Source organism: Electrophorus electricus, chromosome 10, assembly GCF_041902795.1.
Source record: "Electrophorus electricus isolate QZ-2024a chromosome 10, ASM4190279v1, whole genome shotgun sequence".
NCBI lineage: Eukaryota > Metazoa > Chordata > Actinopteri > Gymnotiformes > Gymnotidae > Electrophorus > Electrophorus electricus.
In genome coordinates, this window is record NC_137506.1 from 26,903,452 (window position 1) to 26,928,429 (window position 24,978).

The 24,978-nt window shown below is 41.8% G+C and overlaps 1 protein-coding gene across 13 annotated transcripts in view; it reads right to left on the reverse strand.

The window, feature by feature from the left end:
- The window catches only part of gphna (gephyrin a), a 65,400-nt gene that overhangs the window by 12,002 nt on the left and 28,420 nt on the right, over positions 1-24,978 (reverse strand). For 5 of the 13 annotated variants that reach the window (XM_081721173.1, XM_081721171.1, XM_081721176.1 and 2 more), the window contains 8 exons: positions 20,794-21,063; positions 20,368-20,487; positions 14,464-14,595; positions 9,343-9,384; positions 8,246-8,320; positions 6,630-6,692; positions 5,285-5,327; positions 4,912-5,049 (listed from right to left, as the gene is read on the reverse strand). In XM_081721173.1, coding sequence (XP_081577299.1) covers positions 4,912-5,049; positions 5,285-5,327; positions 6,630-6,692; positions 8,246-8,320; positions 9,343-9,384; positions 14,464-14,595; positions 20,368-20,487; positions 20,794-21,063 — 883 coding nt within the window. The remainder of the gene's footprint in view (positions 1-4,911; positions 5,050-5,284; positions 5,328-6,629; positions 6,693-8,245; positions 8,321-9,342; positions 9,385-14,463; positions 14,596-20,367; positions 20,488-20,793; positions 21,064-24,978) is intronic. The other 8 variants (XM_081721174.1, XM_035532999.2, XM_027014056.3 and 5 more) reach the window with 6 other exon arrangements.

Sequence of the window (24,978 nt, forward strand, 5' to 3'; positions counted from 1 at the left end):
AGTGAGTCAATGTCCATTTCCTTCTTGGTGTACAGCTCGATGTTATCTATAAACAGTTGTTGGCTGATGGTAGTTCTGCTCCTGAATCTATACCAGTACCCACTGTTATTGACAATCTGGCTGAAGCGATCTAGGCCTATGCAAAACAGCACTTGCAACAGGGCATCTCCTTGGTATAAACAAAACTTTATGGTGACCAGGACAATTGTCTTCAAGTTGGTTTCTATTGTTGTCTTTCAGTGTTCCACTGAGTCCTTAATGAAGGCCCTTACTGTCTTATTGATTTGACAAAGAGCTAAGCATTCAATGGTGTGTGGCATTAACTGATGACTTGTAGCCGTCTTGTAGTCAATCCAGGAAATGCTTAGGTTCATCTATCTGGTCTTAGAATCCTGGTGGACTACTGTGACAGTAGGCAGTACTTTGAGACTCTAGTGGTGTTAACAATCCCCTTATGAGCAGTGCTTGTGTAATTGCACATATACTCATTCAACCTTGTGGACTGTATTCCTGACAAGAGCTTTCATATTGAGGACAGGCAGGTTACTGGTCTGTAATTGGATGGTGTTTAGCCTTTGTTGGGGTCCTTCATGACAGGTTCTATCCTACCTTCTGCCTTCTATACTCTTAAATGTCAAGCAGCTAAGAATAAACACATGGATTCTGAAGCTTATACAATCACAAGTCTCTTGCATACTGATATCCACACAACTTTCCCTCCTTAGATCATTCTAAGTGAGCTTCTCCAAGTCTTCACTGTTTCATAAATCCTGCGCTTATTTTATTAACTGTTGAAACAAAAATGGTTGAAAAATAATCAATAGCAATCCTGATGTGTGAACAATGCCATGTCAAAAAATGTACAATTACTTGAGTGTGTGTGGACATTTTAAAAAGATTTTCTGGACTGGGCTTAATATGTGCTATCACTAAAGTGGCTGTTCATTTGCTTTTAACAGGATATCAGAAATTAGCATCAAGTTATCCAATCAAATCAACATAAGTAGTCCTTTCAAAAAAAAAAAAATCAGTCTGAATATAAATAATATAAAACATGGAAATGACAAAACCGACCCTATAAGACGCAGTGGGCAAGGCAAAAGCACTTGTAAATGTCTTGGTTGGAAAGTATGTTACTGTAGTTGAAACCATTTCTGATTGGGAATCTGTCAAGTGCCCTGCCTTTGTCATGGAGTTGTTCTGTTTGTACAGGAGATGTTGATTTTTTTTAACAACCATTATTTTTCTTATTTTAAATTAAGTTTAAATGTACTTATTTTTACTTACAGTCTGATGGCAAAATGTATAGGTATTTCTCATATACATTTAATTCATTAATTTGTTTCTTTGGTGTTGAGGCAGCTAATGGGCAAACAGATCTCCCAAAATGGTTCACTTCTCCTCATATAAATTCTCCTACATTTATGGAGCAAAAGCAAACATTTCAACTTTGTGCTTTCTTTTTTCTGTGAACTGCTTTCGTGTATTTTCCCCACACTATTCCCAGACATGGTTTTGACCCCCTTTAAGAACCCATACAGAACTGTGATTGCACATATCACCTAAAGAAGGAAGAGAAAGCATGGCCCCCTCTATGCTTTCTATGGCTTCTTCTAAGGCCCCTTCTAAGCTTTGCTGCAGAAAGAAACTTCAATACTACCTTACTAAAATGAAACTCACCATCCTCATCTGATTATAATATGAAGCCCATGTGTAAGACCAAAAACTGGTCATGCAGAAGCAATAGAAGTAGTGTGTTGCTCTCAAATCACCTCCTGCTGTCCTGGAAGTGAAGCATATCTGAAGCAGGTATGGGAGCCACTCCATGGAGGACCCCGGCCTAGATGAGAGGATGGGGGTCGGGAATGAGGCGACTGGCAGCTGGGGGGGTGGGCATTGGGGGGGACACTGACCTGTGTGATGCCAGGGGGTTCTCCTCTCTGGCTTTGCTCTGGCACCAGAACAGACAGGGACCTTCCTCCAGTCGGAGCCAGTCAGGCGCCAGACGCCTTTCTGCACTGGAGGGACCATGTCACCTGCGCCGGGGCCTGCCACACGCAGGGCAAGCATCACTACCACACGGGCAACCACACAATCCCTCATCATAAAGATCTGAGATTGAGGCCCACTAGGCGGCAGCTGAGTGGCAAGGTGAGCCTGCATGCGGAGGGCTCGGCTGGGTTGGCAATGTGCATGAAGATCAGGAAGTGCCAAAGGGAACAGACATGGGCCGCACTTCAGCAGCACAGAAAGCCAGAGGCCCCTCGCTACTGCAGTGCAAACGGACTATGGGTTAAATCAAAAGCCATGGGAAGTAACCCAGTCTGGGGGAGCTTTTGGCAGCCAAATACTGGAATGTGACCATACCTGCTGTTTGCACATTTTTATCTTTTGTGGCCTTTCGCCAACTGTCTACATCGACAGACTGGTGGTTTTCCTAAGCTTCAGAAACCCACAACACGCGCTGCGATTTTGTGGCATTACCCTGGAGCTCAGTCTCCTCTTCTGTTTACTCATTCAGGTCCACTCAGTGCATTAAAGCATGGAATGAGCAACATGGCCTCGAACAGAGTGTACACTTAACAGCTCAGAGCGGAGCTGAGTAAGTGACCTGATTGAGATGGATGAGTACGAGCAGATTGGCAGATGAGATGAACAATGGAACGAGAGACATAAACAAAAGATGACAACTTGGACTAAACTTGAGCAAGGCAAGTGGATCGCATTTCTGATTAGTGTGTGTGAGTGTAGTCAACACTGAGCAGCTATCTATTTACAAGGAGGCCAGTCTTATTATGTGCTGGGAATGCTTCAATGAGCACAGTCCACTGAAAAGCTGAAATGGTTATGGTGCATATACTGCCACAAATGTCTCCACTTTATCTGTTTATAAACTTCTCACAGAAATGGCTTCCCAGTTCTTGGTCATTTGTGGCTCTTGAATATTTCTCAAGTTAATCTTTAAACTGCACTTGTGAGCAGTGCACAGTAGCTCCATCACATATAAAGAAATGGAAAACACAATCAGGCCTGATCTGTGCCTGATCTGTGACACATACCCTGACAATTGTTACTGGGATGAATATTTTTCATTCATCCCAGACAGTTAAAGTAGTGTTTCACTTTTTTGGTTCCATTGTTGCCATTCTTTTATTGAGCAAAAACAATCCTAGTCTGTGAACATTAAGTTCCACGCATTGTCCCCCCCTAAACCAGTATTTTTCATATTGACACTTGCACCATCCAACACCTTGACGCTCACGTTACTTCTATACTCTAAACTGGCTTGCATAAATCATTTTTGGAGACTCTGTATGGGAATCCACAGACTGACATGAATAATTGCAGTTAACTTTATCTTACTGCCATGGAATATTAAACACAATGAATAAAAAAATCACTATGAAAAAATCCATCTATGCTAATTATATATTCAGGTTGCCAGGTGCACCAATGCCTCATCCATATCTTATGTTGGCTAGTAATAAATACTACTACTACTACTACTACTACTACTAATAATAATAATAATTTATATAGCACCTCTCATATTCAATTTCTAGAGTTAGTATAATTAGAGTTCTGTCTGCAACAAACTCACCTCGTGATAAAAGGTTTCTGACTGTATGCTCTCTTGGATTCTTCTATAACACCCTAACATCAGTTGTTTACTGACAAAAACTTTAGATTTCTCATGAAACTGGATTATTGCTTAGTCAAAGTTGAAAGGACTCATCACATGTTGAAAAAACTAATCTTCAATGTTCATTGATTGATTTACTGATTAAGAGCTAATGAATTACCCAATTTAACATGTGATATAACAGTAAAACAGTAAAACAATTATTTCACAAAAAGTAAGAACCACTATATTTAGGTAATTCCAGATATGATGCATGAGTGTTCACTGTAAACAGTGTAAACTTTAAATATTATTTCTACCACTTTACAAGCCTAATATAAAACTAATGTTAGAAATTAGTTATGCTCATCAAGATATTATAAACATGTTTAAGTATCCAAGTGGTGTGTCAAGACATGGTCCTTAATGTAGAATGTTAAAGACCCAGGTAACCTAAAATCACTGTTTTGTTTCAAATTAGGTTAATCTTTCTCTTTTGTGCACACAAATGTTATACATATGCAAAGTGTCTTATGAATATCTGTCCAAAGTTTAGTAAAGAATGGATTTATTTTGCCAGAACCTCTCTCCCTCTGACACAAAATGGGTGGTCCTTAGGTTGGATAAAGATTACTTAAGTTTTATTCTCAACAGAGAGCTGACTCCCATATGTTATTCTGCAGTGAAGTCTATGAACGTTTTCGCCATACATGGAGTTAGTCATTTGTGTCTAAGCCCATAGTTTTGTATTTATCTTGACAGAAAACAAAAACCTAGCATTCCATCATGCCTGAACTTCGGTATCCTAGTCGGTTTGGGCATGTACGGTTGTATTGTTCTGATTCTTGCTTTCTGTGCCTTTATATTCAGCTCTGATTCAGTACCAGAACAGGCTGGAAGTATGTGACAGCAAGCTGTCAATCAATTGGGTTTGCTGGAATATCAGGACCGCACCCTTTTTTCTTCTCACTGAAAATTTGTTGAATACTTAGTATAATTCTTCAGCTTGTTTTCTGTCAAAAACTCTAATATGCCGTGATTTCTTTCAGATAACTGTAGTGAAAAAATATATTTCCGAGTGTTTGGGTAAAAGTAATAAATTAAAGAGCCATGTGTAAAAAGCCAAGCCAACTATAGCCTTGGGAGATCGTCTCATGGTTGTTTCCAGAGTGAAAGAGTCAGCATGGGATCGAATGAATGAGGGATGGCATGGCAATGACTTATGGGTGGGGGTCTTTGGTCTTTTGATTCTGTCTGTCTGTGACAGTGTAGGGTGGTCAGTGTCCTACCTCTGTAGTTGATGATCTCAGTGCCCAGAACAGGAGTCATCTCCAGCACAGTGATGAAGGCCTTGTCCATGGAGGTAAGGGGAAACGGGGACATGCGGTGTCTCCGCGCCACCTTAGTGATGTCCACCGCACTGTGACCTGTGACAGAGACAGAGGTAAGAGCTTTCAAATATACACACACACACACACACACACACACACACACGAGACAGAACATGTTGTGTGCATGTGCACCCACAATCAGAAAGCCATGAATGTAGACCATACACAACTACCTACCCACATGTGCACGCATGCACACACATGCACACACACACACACACCCCATTCCTCACCACCCCCACAAGTTTTGCAAGCCTTTTCAAGCACTCACTGGCTCTCAGGATATTCTCTTTGCTGCCGCATCGTGACTGTACCTACAGATAGAGAGAGAGAAAGAGTGAGAGGGAATGAGAGAGAGAAGGAAAAAGAAGGGGAGAGAAAGAGGAAGAGATGCCATGAGATCCCCAAAGAAACGGATGTCCTTGGTCCAGGACAGCAGCATTCCACTGACTAGCTTCAAAAAGATTAGGGTGGTCATCTAAACATCCACACACAGCCACCAAAAGAAACAACCCAAAGACACACATGACTTCTCCAGTCCTACCGCCATTATTATCATTATCACCATGCTGTTGCTATGGGGTTTTTATTCTTGTTATAGTTACATGCAATTTCAAAACCATTCAGAAGGACCAAAGCTGAGAGCAATGGGTCACACATAGAGGGCAGTGGTGAGCCAGAGATGTAATGGTTAGAGGCTCACCCCAAGCGCAATCATTTTGTACTCTTGTTTTGTAGTTCTAATCTTCATTATTATCATAAGGTTTTTTGTGAACACAGTTTCCACACAAATTGTTTAAGTAGCACTTTAAAAGATAATAATAATAATAATAATAGCAATATCTATTATGCATTCAAACAGTAACAGTCAAATTGTTAAGGTACAAATGTACAATTCCAATATAATGTTCCCTTAGGCCAAGGGTCTGCAAGTGGGCTTTTTTGTTGCAAGATATTGTCTGTTGCTGTGCACATGGATTACAGAAATCTATGATCTTGCTGATATATTTAAGCAACAAAACCTTGAAGCAAAGCCCTCCATTGTCCTCCACAGGAGTGAAACCCTGGCCTACAGGGAGCGACATAAACAAGGGTCCCAAACCCTTTCTACTCATGACCCAGATACAACAGACTAGCACCGACATGACAACAACTCGATGATCAACATCCAGCATCAAGAGAGTGAGAAAAGACAAGAAGAATTAAAAAGAAAGGACAACGAGGCATAGCTCACACAGAAGCAAAGACACACTGCATCTAAATGGAGGAATCTTTAAACAAAGCCAAACTTAGGCATAAAATCCAGGGAGGAGAAAGGCAAAAATAAAAGGACCACAGAACAGAATTCAACATCCACAAGAGGTTCTGACACACCATATGGCTAATAAAAGAGTGTTAGAGAGCGGCTTCTACAGAGACAAGAGTGACAGCAGCACAAGAGGAGGAAAACGAGAGAAGAAGAGCAAGAGTAAGCGAGGAGTTTGAGCTCCTGACGCAAAGCTGAGTTTGCGGATGGAAGCAGCTCCTTTAGATATATATATATATATATATATTCTTTTTTTTTAAATTTGTTGTGGGTTGTTTTTTTTTTTTTTTGCAGGGTGGGGAATAGTTACTCGCGAGTCGTAGGTCCTATGGCTCCTGCGATCGGCTCTGAGCCCCTCCAGCCTAGAGTGGAGCTTTGGTAACGGACAGAAACAAAAGGGGGTTTACAACAGACAGAGCAAAGGAGAGACTTGCAAAACCCAAAAAAAAAAGAGAGAAAGAGTTCAAATGCATTTAGACTCAGCACTTGCTAAATTTGTACAAGACAGGCCGACTGATGAGAGCGAGAGAGTGCTAAGACTGCAACAAAAGGGTGTAAATCTGGTTAGGGACAGGGTGTGCACAGGGATATAATCATATACTGAAGTACTGGCAGTGCCAGCCAGCAAAGAAACATGGGTAAGCAAGGAGGCACAGCCCAGGAACGGTATGGTATAACTCAGCATGGCAAGCAGGACACAGAACAAGCTGCACTGTGGGAACGTAACCGGCTGATGGAACAGAAATGCGAAGCATGTTCAATATTTTTTGTGCATCTGTGTTTCTATGGCACCCAGGGACCTGAAGGCCAATGCAGCTGGGGGCAGTTGAGTCGGCATTATAATTTGCTCTCCGAGTTCAGGCGGCATCTGAGAGTTTGATGGGTACCGAGGAAGATGAATGAATGATTGGGTGGAGGGGACACACAGATGGATGGACAGATGGAGGGATGTGCGAATGGACTCATGGATGGGTGAAAGTAGGTCTAACTGTTGATACTGTGCATATTTCTCAAACTACAAATCATTCTAATCCACATGATATCGCTAATCTATGTATAGCTGAAACACAAGGGCTAATAAAGCCAGAGGCGTCCCACGTCTTTCCTCATTGTTCTGTCCTACTCTACTCAGACCAGTGACCAGAGGAACCTCTTAATGAATGAATGGAAATCATAAACAGAACTGCAAACACTCCTAACTAACCCAACGTAAAGAGGACAATGTGGACAATACGCACACGCACCCACACACGCACACACACACACACACACAACCACACACACACACACACGCGCACACACACACACAACCACACAACCACACACACGCACACACACACACAACCACACGCACCCACACACGCACACACAACCACACACACACACACAACCACACACACACACAACCACACACACACACACACACACACACACACACACACACACACAACCACACACACACACACAACCACACACACACACACACACGGGCCAGAGAATCAGCATGCGTGTAAATGGGTGAAATAAAGACAGAGTGACTGGAGAAGACTAATGGAGAATGAATTATTCACGAGTGAGTGTCAGCGAAAATAAGGGATTCTGCTCTGTGATTAACCACTCGGAGGGGTAGACTGGACAATGTGGGAATTCACAGCCATTTTGCTGGCTCATTGCGACAGAGAATAATGTATGCCAATATGTAAAGGCATAGTCATTTATATGCTGTATGCTGTTTATTATTAGCTGCAGGCTGAGAAATGGACATCCAGCTATAGGTTGTGGGCCGTTTGCCAAGAGGACACACTCGTGTGTGTGTGTGTGTGTGTGTGTGTGTGTGTGTGCGTGTGCGTGCATGTGCATGCATGTATGTGTGCATGTGTGAATATGGATCTATATGGAGAAGAGGGGGAGAGTAGAACTCTTTACCTGGTCCAAGGTAGAGTACCTTGACTTGAGCGTGATGACCTCATCCAAGTGCGCCCTGAACTCTCTCCGTGACGCCTGGAGAAAGCCACAGGACAGTAACTCACCTCATCCACACATACAAACCCACACACATACCCACTCCTCATAATGACATTAACCATTCAGTCCTCACACCAACCAGCACTGCAGTCATACTGATCTACAGAGAACACTGAAAGCATCTGTAAAGCACCACACACACACACACACACACACACACACACACACACACACGGATTCTATGGCTCTTCTGTGCCACATATGAAAAATGAGCAGGTCGTAAGGCAGAATGTGACTCTTGCTAAATGTAGCAGAAATTGCCAGAAAAAAAGTGAGAGGCAAAAGTGGACAGTAGCAAATATTAAATTCTGGCAATATTATGCTCATTTCTAACTTTGTGATCAACAGTGGCAAAGCAGAAGCTTCTGTATGCTAGGATACATTCTATGAGGATATGACAAAGCACTTTTGTAAGTCGCTCTGAATAAGAGCGTCTGCCAAATGTTGTAAATGTAAATGTAATATAGAGGTGAATGTTCCTTTAATTTCCACATTATACAAATCTTTGTTTAATATAACTGTTACAGGGTTTGACAAGTATATAACCGTTAATCATGCCTGATTAATTATCTAAGTATTCTACATTTTAAGAAAGGGGCTTTTTAAATTCATAATTTTTAGCTTGTTTAATTAAAATTAAGTTCTGAATGCTGCTTGTTAGCAATTGGACAAAAAATAATTATGTGGGTATTTTCTAAGCATGAAATACAATAATCAGTCAATCGGGATGAGAAAGAAGGCACGCTAATATAATGGCCACAACAGACAGGTCTGGAATAATATGAGGATGAGAGTTTGAGGGTGAACAGAATGTTGCTCGGATGCATCGTGGGCAGACAGGAGTGGTAGTAAAAGCAGGTGGCAAGGGAAGTCCCTCCTATTATCTGATCTAAGATCAGCTTCACCATCCCTCCAACAATAACCCTGAGGAGCTGGGTTGGATGAGCTGATCCCAGATCAGCAGAAAAGGTCAACTTCCATCTGGAGCGCGGAAGTACCTCTGTGACACTACAGGTGGATGAACAGGAAGTGAGCCGCGCCTGAAGCAGGAAGAGAGGCAAAGAGGGACACAGAGATAGAGACAGAGAGAGAGCGAGAGCAAGAAAGAAAGAGGAAAAAAGGAAGTTGGGAGAGAAGGGTTAACAGAGGTGGAGGGAGCAGACAGATGGTGGGAGAATACAGCTCTCTCTCTCTCCACCCATTGTCACACATTAATATATCAGTATCAGTTTATTCATCCAGGCACAATATGCGATTTGTTGATAAATGCGATTTGTTGATAAATGTGACATGGCAGACAGATCCAATGACAGGTCATCCAGTGATCACCATGGCAACAATAAGGGCATACTCTGTCCTTCCACCCCTAATTCAGTCATCAATGTCCCCAAAAATCAATGTTCATTCATTACACACGAACACATATGTACACACACATGCATACCAACACACATAGGCTCTATGTGTGGGTCGTGTCTTCCACTGGTTCACCTTCCTTAGTAATAGCATGTTAAAACAAAATTTTAGCATTTCTTTTTGCAGGTTTTAAAAGAAAAGATTTAAATTTCACTCTAAGAAAATGCTAAAGTTGCTTTCTCTCTCTCTTCCCTTATGAAAGCCACTGCTTTGCTCCACCCACCAGCACCCTTTCTCCTCACACGCCTCCCATAAGTTCTTCACCACATACCATGAACCAGACAAGCACAGTGGCATGGAGCCAAATCCAGGAGGTCTCCCTCTCAAACCTTCTCTTCCTCCCATCCTCCCATGGTCTCTCTCCCTCTCAAACCTTCTCATACTCTCATCTTCCCATGGTCTCTCTCCCTCTCAAACCTTCTCTTCCTCCCATCCTCCCATGGTCTCTCTCCCTCTCAAACCTTCTCTTCCTCCCATCTTCCCATGGTCTCTCTCCCTCTCAAACCTTCTCTTCCTCCCATCCTCCCATGGTCTCTCTCCCTCTCAAACCTTCTCTTCCTCTCATCTTCCCATGGTCTCTCTCCCTCTCAAACCTACTCTTCCTGCCATCTTCCCATGGTCTCTCTCCCTCTCAAACCTACTCTTCCTGCCATCTTCCCATGGTCTCTCTCCCTCTCAAACCTACTCTTCCTGCCATCTTCCCATGGTCTCTCTCCCTCTCAAACCTACTCTTCCTGCCATCTTCCCATGGTCTCTCTCCCTCTCAAACCTTCTCCTCCTCACATCCCCACTTTCCCTTTAGTGTCTCTCTCCCTGACATACTGTCTCTGTCTCTATACCCTCCTCACATTTTCCCTCGCTCACTCACACTCCCTCTTTCCCTCAAACACTGGGACATTTCACCTTTATAGCATCACTGTGTTGCTTATTATAGTCTCAACTGAGTTGTTTAACTGTTTCTTAGCTGTTTTCTCAAATTCCTTCATATTATTTGAATGAGGATGAAGGCAAAAACATTATCACTAAGCATCCTGACAGACATGCTATTGAATTTTGGACAGCAACAGCGCATTTTGGCATGACTGCCTTTCTTGCACTTACTCTACAAAATGGCCTCTGGAACAGATTCTGGAAAATTATTTTCTCTACGAACCAGATTATCACTTTGTAATGGCATCTTCAAGTGACAAGAACCTGATGGGGGGCATTTTACTGCCTACAGTGATCATTTATTTTTACAAATAACTAACTACATTTTTTAAAAACTTTTATGAAATCAGGTGTTGCATAAAAGATGTTGCATTATGTCTAGCCAGATGTTTTATTTCTACCAATGTGCATGATCTATTGTTTCACCATAATGCTAACAAAGCTTCTGGCCAATCTCATGTTATGCACTTAAAACAGTTCACTTTCACACTGCTAGTCTGGAACTCACTGTACTGACTACAATGCCTTCTAAGCCCACTCCTGTCAATTTTAATAGCATATTATTCTAGACAAGCTCTCAAGGTGATCTAAATATAAACCAATATATAGGCACAATGGAGATATTACAAGCATGAGAAAAATAGCAATAAGAATAGGAATACACTTTCAGTACTGTCTCTCAAACACACACATACAAGCATTCACCCACAGTGAGAGATCTGTGGACCACTGCAGACCCAGTAGCCCTAGGGCATAAAGTTGTTAGTAGGGAATAGGGACAGCTCACTGACTCCCTAAAAAGGAGCGATCATAGGTGTCTTGTCCTCTGTGCTTGTGACAGCCACAAGAAAACCCACTCCGTTCCCCATTTCCTCTTCTATCACACACACACACACACACACACACACACAGACACCTCACACAGACACCTCACACAGACACCTCACACAGACACTCAGAGAGGCGCTTTAAAGAGAATACTGTAGTGGTCTGTGCTGGAGTTCAGCAGGACACGATCCAGAGCTCCTCTCAGAGCTGATCCCAGAGCTGCTCCATCCTATTTAGGGCTAAACACAGAATCATGCCCATGGCATGCTAACTCAACCCCCTCAACACTCACACACCCACACGGGCACCCACCCACACACAGTCACCCAAGGGAGGCTGCCACACATGCTGCCTGAGCTAGCGTGCGGCTCTCACTCGACTATCCTCATATCACGAGCATAAAACATGCATGGTAGACACAAGCATAACACAGACGCATGCACGGCACACAAACAACATGTAAAAATTGAGCAGGTAGTATTTTTAAAAGGCTGAAAATCCAACTCCATCGTTTCAGTGGATGAAAGGGAAAAGCAGCGCTTACCATACTTCATCCTGACTCAGGAGAAGCCCATTTCCCCCATTCACACACACAGGCACGCAAACATGAGCACATGTGGGATAGAAAGGAGGAAGTAAAGGATAGACAGGGTGGGGAAGGGGGGGAGAGAGAGAGAGACAAAAGAGAGAGAGAGTGGAGGGAAGAGAAAGCGTGCAAGTCAGAGGATGAAGAGCTAAATCGGGCAATGGCACACCAAGCTAAAATCATACATAATGCCATGGGCTGGCCTGTATACATGTCTGTGCTATGAGCATTTGTATAATTCTCTCTCTCTCTCTAATAAAAAAAATATAAAAAAAATAAAATATATATATATATATATATATGCGCCTTTCTCTGACTTTCAGATAGCCTGTGAAACAGGTCGAGAGAGATGTGTTCTGTCTAGAAGTGTCAAAGAGAAAGAGAGAGAGAGAAATAGAATGACCATGTAAGTGAGTCAAACAGCTATGAATAATGCCACCAATGTGTGTGTGAGCAAGCAAAATAAAATAGAGGTTAAGTATAAGAGATGAGAAGAGGGATAAATGAGAGCCATAGAGAGAGAAGACAAAGCAGAGAGGGGGTAAAGAAGGGGCTTTGCTGAGCATTAACATTAATATCTTTGTGTTTTGCACACAGGCACTGTCCATTTAGCACAACCCAGCCACACACTGCCTTATGCAACTAAGGGAAAGAGCACTGCAGTGAAAGTATTTGTATATGTATATATGCATGTCTGAGACATGGCTGCCCCTGGCTACACTAACGCATATACTTCATAAACCCAGTGCAATAGAGTTTATAAATCACACATTGGTTTCAAACCCTATTCTTCTCTTCTTAGCCCTTACTTTCTCTTTGTCATATACTATTCAGTTTCAACACACTTTTACTGACATTCAGTAGATACACACATAGACAGAAACACACACAAAGTCTTACTCAGGCTCCTGTCAAAGAGGTTGTAGTCATCAAAATCAGAGCAGAGCCAAGGGGTGCAATTACAAGAGTAGCAATTTCAACAGTAATATAATCTATTAGAGTTCAGTCTAACAGTCTGTCTCTTAGGCCAATGTACCAGCAGAACACCTTCTAGAAATATTAATGACAACAACAATAGGTAAGAAAAATTACACAAGTTATATTTTCCCCAGCCATTTTCTTTGGCATATAGTTGAGAGCCTTTAGATCACTCCTGGGATCTTTGCAATATTGCAGTGTTGCTTTACACATTCATGCCACTGGAGGGCAATTGAAAACAGTAGCCTTCTTTTTTAAACTGGCCCAACTTAACATCACTACAATTCCACTCCTTTGCTGTGCATTAACCACCATTACTCTATTCAAGCCATTGCTGTGTTCACAGAATATGGCTTTCATCTCTTTAGTCACGCACGCTTTAAGCCTTGATACTTGATTTATGAAGGTGAAATGCTACAACTATTTGGCATCAGGTGTGATGCCACAATGCCCAGTCACTTGCTTAGAGGACTTAAAAACATTAGGGCTTTAAGGCCTCACATCTATATCCTACATGCACATGCTCAGAGTCTCACACGCACCCGCGCACCCACACATACACGCCCACCCCAAGTCACAATGTGAGAGAACTATGTATACTCCTGAACACTACACTCTTGCATTCATTAACAAAACATACAACGGTGGTAAAAATAACTCTGCAGCACTAACGCAATACTATATAATGCAACTGATAAATATTTGTACTGGAAAATTCCTAACTCCCGTAATCACACTCCATAAAATGGCACTTTTTACCTCTGGTGTACCCACACCCAGCTCAGCAGCAGTGAGCTTTCAGAGTCCCTGCACATGGCACCTTGGTTAACATGACACTTCCCACTGGTGCAAAATGAGATGAGTGTTTCGGTGGCACATGAATGAAGAAAATATGGTCAGGTCAGAATGGCAAAAAAAGATAACTTGCCCAAAGCTACGCTTAAACTTGTCAGCATAAAACAGAAGGAAAAAAGGGAGGGGTATGAAGAGACAGCGCACTCTTCTGCAATCCAGTAGGACATACATACACTTAAAGGAAAGAATTAAGACCATTAGTAAACATTATTAACTTTGAAAAATAAAGCAAATAACTGAAGGAAGCTGCAACAATGACAAACAAGGTAAGTCAACGAAAGTTTCACACCCCAAAAGGAAAGCCACTCCTCACCTCACAGTCAGCCCAATGATGGAACCACCCGGTGGTCCAATGGACCAATGGGTGGCATTCTCTGAAATGGAATGCCGAGCGTCAAAGTGGTCAGTGGCGTCACAGCAGATGGAGTTTCAGCCATGGAGAGCACATTGAGTGTGAAATGACACGAAAACTAAGCCTGAGGAGGGAAGAAGGTGGATAGGGAGGAAAGATGAGGTAGGATCTTACTTTGGGGGTAGGGCAGGAGGCAGTGGAGAGGCGGGACTGTTGAGCACGTGGAGACTCAGAGGGCGTGGTGCTGAGAGATGCTGTATCCCGTGGCAACACCTGAACACCCCGTGAAATGATGGAATCTGGGATCTATGATTGAAAAAAAGAGACATTAAATTTCAAACATTTATTATGCACATAGTACATTTAGCTATACTTAAGGAAAAATTACCACATGACTGTTCATTACATACATTTAAGTAGTTCATTACATACATGTTATTTTGTATGTGTCTCCAGAATCCATCACAAAGACCCATACATACAACCATGAGGTATCTTGGCTAATTAATTAATTAATTAGAATAAGGATGAGGATAGAATAAGAATAATGTTCAACGTAATGAACATTATGTGAAATGGTGTTCAGCCATTTTGTATTTAATATCATTAATATTTTTCCTGGATTAGAAACTTTCTCAGTAACACATCACTTTTTGCTGGCTTGTGCCAACACACCACACATTGCTCACTATTTAACTAATTAAATCTGCAAGACAATATATTCGGCTCTCTTTGCCCACCAAGATAACCTGTAATACTCCTGATATAAGTTTAATACTTTTACTTTTCACTACTTTCTTTTGATAGTGTCCCAATGGTCCAAAATTTAACACAAAAGAACTAACAAGTGGAGAAACATTGCTAACAGACAGTAGATTCTTCGTGGAGGAGTGTGTACATTTTCACATTGTTCCAGAGCTAAAGCCCACACTTGCTACCAACATTAATTGTGTGAAACCCAAAATGCAGGCTATAAAAACAGAAGATAATAATGTTGTTCTACTTCGCTCTGACCTGGATACAGTAAAAATGATTGCTGATAGACCATGCTCCATTTCTGTCACATTCTTGGAGGATGTGGCCTCTTCAAAACTGTACATGAGCTTGAAGCAGAGGTGGCTATCTTGCAGGAAAAGGGGCACTGATGTGAAGGGAGAATGAGAAGAAACATCTGTGTACTGAACGTGGGAGAGGGACAGGACTCAAGATCTTTGGCCTCAGTTTTAAAAGAGGTTCTGCCCATGGAAAAATGTGTGTTGACTAAAACAGCACACCGTGGTCTGCAACCAAGACAACCGAGAGGAAATGCATTGCTGTCCTTTCATGGTTAAACTATACTACTATCAAGATTGTGTGATTGTTTGCCGTGTCAGAAGCTACTATGTCCAAATTCCCACACTAGCCACCCAGTGTGGCACGCACCAGATTTTCCACATGCACTACTTTCAATGAGGTCAAGAAATTACTTTGAGAATGCGATGACGCTTGCTACACCATTATCCACACAGCCAGGCTCCACACCACAAACAATGGAAGAGAAAAGGCATTTCAGGACCTGGCGGATGCATTGTTTTATGTGAAGTCTAATCTCAAATCTCTAATCTCAAAACTGATTTGTGCTGCAGATCTGATAAAGGTTCACTTGATGAGAAAAGTTAATCCATCTTGACATTAAAAAAAAAAAAAAAAAAATTGGTGAGTAGGTTCTCACTGATTTCACTATAATGTATATTGTGGATACGTCAAGGATTATCTGATGTACAAAAAACAAAAAAAAACAAAAAAAACCTAGCTCTAGTTCAACCTATTCCCAAAGGCTTCCAAGTGTGTTTGCAAAAAAGGACAAATGTTTAAGATGTTTAAGACTTGTCGATTTGTAATTCAGATATCTCATTTCTATGCTAATTTTGGTTTTGGGTAAATAATGATTATGTTTGACTAAATTAACATTACCTATTGATTTAATAAGTAATGAAGAGTAACCTGGTACAGTAGGGCTCACCGGTACAAGCCCTCACGTATGGATATTTTATGAAGGTCTCTTTTTTTGTTGTTGTTTTGTCAAGTAAGGGTTTTTTTTTTTTTATATATATATACACATTATACAAATCTCTAAACCATTTGGTTAAAAGGAGCAATGTACAATCAGACCTGAAGCAATTAAAGGTTTATTTTCTTCCAGAAACACATTTACAATTTACAGTGGATAGGTCATTTGCTATCCTAGATGATTGCTTAGAATTAACTGCCCTTTAAACTTTACATTTCAGAATTAAAAAAATTTTAAATACTAGGAATTCAGATTATATACGTTCAAAAATCTTTACAAAGCCAACTTTCCACCACTTATAATTTGCCTTATTTTCAGCACTGGAATCTCCTTCCATTATGGAGGCAGAGTTAAAACTATTAAAATGATTGTAATGCCAAATTTTTGTATTTTAATGCTATTTCAAATGTAACTTAAGACCAAATTTGCTGTGAAAATATACATAAAGTATATACATACATGTTACTTCGTTGTAATGTTCAAACGTAGCTGGCTAGCTAGATAAATCTAAAGCTAACAAAATGTTTTCTGAGAGGATTTCAAGTGATATCAGCAAAATATGTAGCTAGCTACACAATTATAAATTGAGTGACAACTTGAGATGGATAGCCTCAGATGAAACAGCCTGGCTAGAATTTCTCTTCAAGTTCCATCATCTACTAGCCACCTAGGCTAGGTTTTGATAACATTAGTTAATTAGCTAGCTAGCATGCTAATGACAAGTTAGTGTATATTCTAACAAGGCTGAACAGGACCAAAAGGTGTAATTTATAAAATTTAAAATTTAAGACCATGCAATATCTAATTAAAGGCAATTTAAGACTCCTTAATGCTTTAAGTTTGTAAAATATAATTTCAGACAAACCGAGCACCGTGTTTTCAATGTCTCCGTATTTCTTTTGGCATTTAAAAAAAAATTTATGTACATAAACTGATATCCAGTTTATCAGAAAACTCTTTAGAGTAACAAAAACTTTGAATCTGTAAAGATATATTACAGTAACGTGTTCATGGCATATTATTGCTACCCAGTTTTCAATATTACTATTGGGCTTCTAACATTAGGGCTTTGTTATATTGGATAAATATCCCAAATATTCAAACAATCCCTACATGGCTACATTCTTCAGCATTTGTCAGATGCTCTTATTCAGAGTGACATGTTTGCTCCATGTGAACTGATGCCATGACTTTCATGTGACCTACTGGAGCACTTCTTCAATGGCATCTTGTAGCACTGCTTATCCTCACACACTGCTTTCCTCTCTGAACCTGCGCCTCTATTCCGCAAATCCAACTGTGAAACATTTGTTCAGGATTTGGTCTCAGTTTAGGAGAGCCTGTTCACTTAATGAGCTCTCTATTCACAGCCCAATAACAAAAAATTATATATTTATCTATTACTGACTGTGCTTTCAAAAGTTGAGAAAGGGTTGTGAAAGGAATTACTATATTAAAAAACCTGTACATTGATGACACTTTTATATCCTTAAAGCAGCTTAGAACACATTTTTCAGGTACTTACAGCTTTGCAGTTTAATGTCATCAAGCTACTCTCAATTCCCATTACTACCACTGTAGTCCTTCCGAGACACCACGCTGACTGTTAATCCACTGTCTAAGAAATGTACTGGTGTAGCATACATAGACAGATTGAAACTTCTAGCTTTGACATATATTTAAAAGATGGACTAATGTGGATATCTGCTCCCTTTTGAAAACTGACTGGGGATTTTCTTTATCTATGTGTAGATATGTTTGCTTGTATATATTCACAGAATGACAGTGGTGTAGTATAGATGGGATGTTGTTGTGTGGGTTCCTTATTTTTACACACGCACACAAACACAAAGCCATACAATGGACAAAAGTATTGGGACACCTATACATTCCACCTTCAGGATCTTTTATGACATCACATTCTAAATCCATAGGCAGTTTTATGGAGTTGACCCTTCCTTTGAAGTTATATCAGTTTTCACTCTTCTGAGAAGGCTTTCTAGAAGATTTTGGAGTGTGTCTGTGGAACATTCTGCCAGAAGAGCATTTGTGAGATTAGACACTGATGTTGGACAATTATCCTGGCATTCGCCAAACCCAACTTCCATCAGACTGCCAGACAGAGAACCGTTATTCATCACTCCATAGAACCTGTTTCCACTGCTCCAGAGTCCAGGGTGGCATGCTTTACCTCACTTCAGCTTATGCTTGGCATTGTGCATGCAGCTGCTCAGTCATGGAAACCTATGCCATGAGGGAAGAAATTTCAAACTGACTTGTTGCAATGATGTCATCCTATCATAGTTCCACTGTATTCCGTTAGTGCTGGGGTGATTTGTCGACGTAACTGATGTAACCGATTACGTAAATACAGCGATTTTCCTAACGTGCGTCAGCGCATCGCTATGAAGCAAGATAACTGCACCCAGTCAGACTATGGCTTCCTCCACCAGAGTACAAGCTGCAGCTTAAAATAAATAAATAAATAATAAAAAAAACTCATCCATGGTTATCAAAGATTTCTTTTGGTCGCACACTGTGCATGGCATACTGATTTGGGGCCCAGTCAATACACGAGTAGTATGTAGTAAGTTAGCCTTTGTCTTCCCTTTTCCTTGCTGTGCCCCCTTGTTAACATCCTCTACCTGTGTCTAGTTTCCCTAGACATTCATGTTTCTTCTTTTGGTCACTGGTTGTTTTTTGAGTTTATGTGTTTCACTGTGTGTGAGTTTTAGTAAGTACTCCTGTGAATGATCATGTGCTGTTGCTGTTTGCGTCTACATACTTAAGTATTACAGACTGCTTTGTCTTGTTTGTATTAGTTTGTTTCAACATCTTTTTACTTTTGGTTTTATTAAACAGTTTTGTTTGAAAACCTCGACTTACGCTTACATCGTGCTTGCCCTCGTCACACTGTTTGTTAATTTGTTTTTAAGCAATGATAGAAATACTAGGACAAGATTTTGATATTGGGTAAGTTGTTATATTAATTAAAAGTTATCTTTAGAATAACTGATAAATTAATTGTTAGATTAACCCACTAATGGGGAAAAAATTATTAGACTAATCTATAACAAAATTATAATTAGGTGTAGCTCCATGTCCCATTCTTTTACAAATGCTTTTAATGGCAGATTGCATGGCTAGGTGCTTGATTTTACACAATAACAATAAAAACAATAAAAAAAGACCTGGGTGTAAAATCTGAAAGTCTTCTCAGGAACATTAACCTGTCTACAAATACAGATCTGTTGTTTTAAATAATGTGGATATCGACTCTAGTCTCTCTGATCTGAAATGGTAGTTCCGAACTAGCAAACAATACACAGCACCGCATTGAAGCATACAGTGGGACTGAGGGGGAGTCTGGTAGCCCACGGAGCCGGCAGGATAGGGATCACCCGCCGCAGTGTTGGAGGCCTAGCAGGCTGCTTGTTAGCACTCGAGCTAATGTAAGGCTTTGCAAGAAAGAGCAGCTTCACGGCTGCGTTAACTAGCTAGCTAATAAGATCACTTATTTCCACCTTGCCCATCTCAGGAGGCCCAAGAGCACTCTCTTGCTAACCCCATCTTCATCGCCATGTAACAGCAGCTCATTTACAGTGCCTTCGTAAGGGCAGGAGATTTTTATAGCAAGGCTGAACGACAGTGTTAACAAAGCTGAAGAAATGCATAGCACATTTAACACAGTGCAAGAGTTTCTGTTCCACAAACAGAATCAGATGTGAAGGAACTTTGAGTGATGGTCAGAATGCAGCACGATTCCTTATTCCTCTTGTTTAATCACTAAAATGGAAATCTAGAATATGGTTTTTGCTAATGCAAAACACACCCATGCTATCGATATTTCTGATATTTAAGATGATAAACCAATAAATGTATTAACTCAAAAAAAAAAAAAGAAAACACATAAAAGGAGAATGTCTGCCTGAGATCACAACATGGGAGTCAACTTCAAACCACAAGCCACTGGCCATTCAAGACCAATGGGAAGGAAGTGGGAGGGATGGCGAATGGGAGTCACCTACCTTGTCGCTGCAGGGGCAGGTGAAATGAGAGGGGAGGGTGGTGGTGGTGGGTGAGACGAAGCCAGTCAACGGCTGCCCCCCTTTGGCCATGACAGCATGGTTGGAATGGGACATCATACTCTGACGGCGAACATGTAAACATCCATGAGCTCACATACATGCACTGGCGAAGTAGAAGTGGACATGAGCACATTTACATTCATTAGAATGCAAAAACAAAGATGACAGCACAGCTTTACCAACCCCAGAGAAAAAACCAGAGGAGAAGCAGCTGCTGCTCACAGGCCAACAGGAACACAAGTAAGGCTACCATGAGCCGAATCAGCAAAAATCGGACGGAAACACAGAAAGGCAAACCCAACGTTAACGTTGCTGCAATGCCAGGCATCACCAGGCAGCGCTCAGAGGTCGCCTTGAGCCACTCACCTTGGCAGCGATGGCGGCCGGCGTGATGTGCGAAGAGCCACTGTCCTCGGTGGAGGCGACACCGCTGTCCTTCTTCTCGTCCTCTTCGTCTTCGCACTGGACGCCCTTGTCCTCGGTCTGCTTGTGCGGGCTGGTGACCGCAGGAGACAGCGGCGGTGGTGGCGAGGGCAGGTCCTCCAGCGCGTCATGCACCTCCTTCACTTTGACCACGGCGTCCCTCAGCAGGTCGATGGCATGGGGAAGTGCAGGCAGGATGAACTGGAAGCACTCCTGGAAGCAGTGAATGGTAAATGCTGGGGCAGTGGGCTGTGCTACTGTATCTGACTACTCCTACTGCATCTACTTACGCCAGAAATAGGTTTAATACGTGTAAAACCTAATCAATGTATCTGACTCCAAATTACAATTACTATTTATGTTGGGTATAGCACACACTATTATACAGCCCAGTGCAAGTCAGGAGAATATCTGTTAGCATCTCATTGTTCGTAGGTCTCAATTGCTAAAATAGCCTTCTTTGTCAGAGGTTCTCCATTCGACTAGAGTAACTTAGGACTTAACCAAGTAAATGTAGGAAGCAGAGATTATATTACTTAACAGGTAACTGGTCTCAGCAATCTATAAAACTATATAGACTCTTAGAAAATTATTCACTCTGATTACTTAGAATTTAAACATTTATGTTATGCAATGCTGTCTATAAAGTTGAGCTTCACATGAGTTCAACTTAACATAGGGTTATTAGAAAAATGCATGCCAATTTAGTTACACATTACAACTGGATAGATATTTCAATAAGACTATATAAATGATATTGAAAATAACAGAAATACAACTTGGAAAATACTACCTGAATGTTACGTGACAGATGAGTGACAGAGAGTGAGAGAGAGAGTTGTAGACAGAAGGAGAAACAGATAGAGTTCTCCACACCCAACTCCCAAGACCACTAGCTCTGCCCCAGCTCCACTCTCAGCTCTACTCCACCCAGAACCAAAATTCTAATGTTGACCAAGAACATTAGTTTGCCCACCAGTGAATCACTAATCAAAAGTGACCACATCATCTCCCCGACACAAGAACTCAAAACCAGTGATTTACAGTCCTGAGAGGTAGACGAGTCAGATGCCAACCAGACCTCTTAAACCAGAGTTTGGAGTGATGACACTGAAGATAACAGGGGTTCACAGTAGGCATGCGCTTTGGCTCTGGCTCTGGTAATGCAAATGTCCGTTCAGTCATCACTCCACTAAAGTGCCCTGAACTGAACTGCTTTGGGAGGGAACAGCAGAGTGCTTCAAGTCCATTACATTGTCATCATTCATGAGAGCACAGCTCTATGTTTATACAATTCTTTGGGGTAGAGTTGTGGAAGTAGGGTTTATTGGATGAGACTAGGGCATGTAATAATTGTAATGAATTAGCATGTACTGGACCACTATATGAACGTTAAACCCAAGCTTCTCCGTATTAACTACCAAAGTGGAGTACAACCAAAGCAAAAGTAAGGAATCCATTAGATGTTAATCTTCCACATTTTAGATTTCAACTTCAGATTTCAGCTATGCCACTAACATGCACCATACCACCACCCCTGTGCCTATTAAGCAAACATTCAGTGGTTAACCCTTAATCATGGCATATTTGTGGCTATGTGCTACCTCCGCTTAAAATACACCAGGATGACTCTAGTGATAACCCATTGAGACCAGTTTAATGCAACGTTTAAATGTGGCTGGACAGCTTTGGCTTGGCAAGGCTAATGTGCGATGCACGAGTGCGTATGCATGGCTAACACAGGTGGCCTAACTCAATCATTCCCAGGCACCCTCTGGAAGATGCGCTGACAGCACACATTAATAATCATGAGGAAGAGGGTGCTGAGAGACAAAGCCAAGCTGGCAGCAGAGGGAAGGGCTACGGTGCACCTCGGCCTGCTCTGATTTGCTGCCGCCGCTGCCCGTTCGTCATGGTGCCCGAGCGCGGGGGAAACTAATGCAGCACAATGCCAAGTCTCCACAAGCACTCCTTGTCCTTCTGCTGCACACAGCCATGTCCTATAGTTCTGTCTGCCTGGTGTAAGGTGGGGTGAAAGAGTACAAGCACAAGCATGCATGTGTGTTTGTGTGTGTGTGCGCATACATGTACATGTATTGAGCATGTTCTGCTGACCTTGATCAAAGCATGCTGTTTAGTGAAGGACATGATAAACTGAATGATCAGACAGTGAGTGAATGAACATACGTGTGTGTGTGTGTGTGTGTGTGTGTGTGTGTGTGTGTGTGTGTGTGTGTGTGTGTGTGTGTGTGTGGTGATGAGGGCAGGCAGGCTCCGTCAACCTAAAACTATCTGGACAGCTGCACGTCAATACCTCTTACTCTGGAAGAAAAGCCCCAGTGCTGCAAAGAGAACACATTGTGTTCACTCTGCTACTCATCTGGCAAAGACTTTCACAGCATTTAAACCAACCCTGTGTGTGTCTCTCAGATGTCCTGGATTTATCACACATCTTGGCATTTGAACATTTTATTCATTTAAGTGCAGTAAGCTTCCAGTTTCAACATGCTTTAGTCATTCTGAAACAGAGCATGCAGGTCTTGAGGTGCTTTCATGTTCATACAGTCAACCATGTCCCATGATGGCCTTACAGAGACCTTTCAGTCTCTTTACCAAAAATGCTCTGTGTAATGTTTTTCATACACCTTTGATAGGACAAATGGCGCCGACATCCCCAGGTGATAATAGAGGGGCTGGACCACGTGAGGAATTAGAAGAAAGAGAACTTTCCAGTCTGCTTTTCCTTGTAGTTTATACTGCATAACTTTATTACCCATCATCCTTTGTCTTGTTATTCATTTTAGTACAGTATCTTTCTCTGTAGTCGCTTACTCACATGGACTTCAGTTCAAATATTTCACTGGTAGGCAATGCTCGAACATGTAGCTCTGTAGCTCGTCATGTGCTCAGAGCCATTCTGCTTAGGTTAGTGAACCTTAGGCTGGGCCCTAGGGTGGTGAGTGGAGGAAGTACAGGGGAGGAGTAGAGGAATACAGGAGGAGGAGTGGAGGAGTACAGGAAGAGGAAAGGAGGAATACAGGAGGAGAAGTGGAGGAGTACAGGAAGAGGAAAGGAGGAATACAGGAGGAGAAGTGGAGGAGTACAGGAAGAGGAAAGGAGGAATACAGGAATACAGGAGGAGAAGTGGAGGAGTACAAGAAGAGGAAAGGAGGAATACAGGAATACAAGAGGAGGAGTGGAGGAGTACAGGAAGAGGAAAGGAGGAATACAGGAGGAGGAGTGGAGGAGTACAGGAAGAGGAAAGGAGGAATACAGGAAAACAGGAGGAGGAGTGGAGGAGTACAGGAAGAGGAAAGGAGGAATACAGGAATACAAGAGGAGGAGTGGAGGAGTACAGGAAGAGGAAAGGAGGAATACAGGAAAACAGGAGGAGGAGTAGAGGAGTACAGGAAGAGGAAAGGAGGAATACAGGAAAACAGGAGGAGAAGTGGAGGAGATGTAGAAGGTAGAGGAAAAGAGGAGTGCCTTTTATTTCTGGATGGTATGATACGGGTTGTGAAGGAACTGGACTGACCATGAAGGGTTTTGTTTAATCTCCTATCAAACTAGATTTGGAACTTCAAAGTGGCAGCAACATGTAAAACACTGACATGTAAACCACTGCTGGCGGGGGTTCATGGGTAACTGAGATTAATGGCATGACCCTTACGCTCGCTCCCCTTGAGAGTGGCCATAACAGGATTGGCAACAATGCTAACAGAGCAAACGTGGGAAGTGTGTGTGTGTGTGTGTGTGTTTAAGAGGAAAGGAGACAAGGAGATAATATATTGCCATGGTTGAAAGCAAAATGAAAGGGGGTTGTTTCTGACATTGCATGTAAAGGAGGTGGTGGCGGGGGTGTATATCTAAATCCATCTCCAGGCCTAACCCTAAGCCTAGCCCCTTTACTTAACCACTTAAAAATAAGATTTAAAAAATCATTTTATTTTATTTAAAAGCACACTGATTATAAATGTAGATTCATAGCAAAATGTAGGGGATATTACAAAAATACATCTGGTCTTAACAAATATAGCCATACAAATACATACACCCACACAAACCCCTCCCCCCCCTTCTCCCACACACACCCCTACACCCACCCACCCACACTCACACTCACACTCT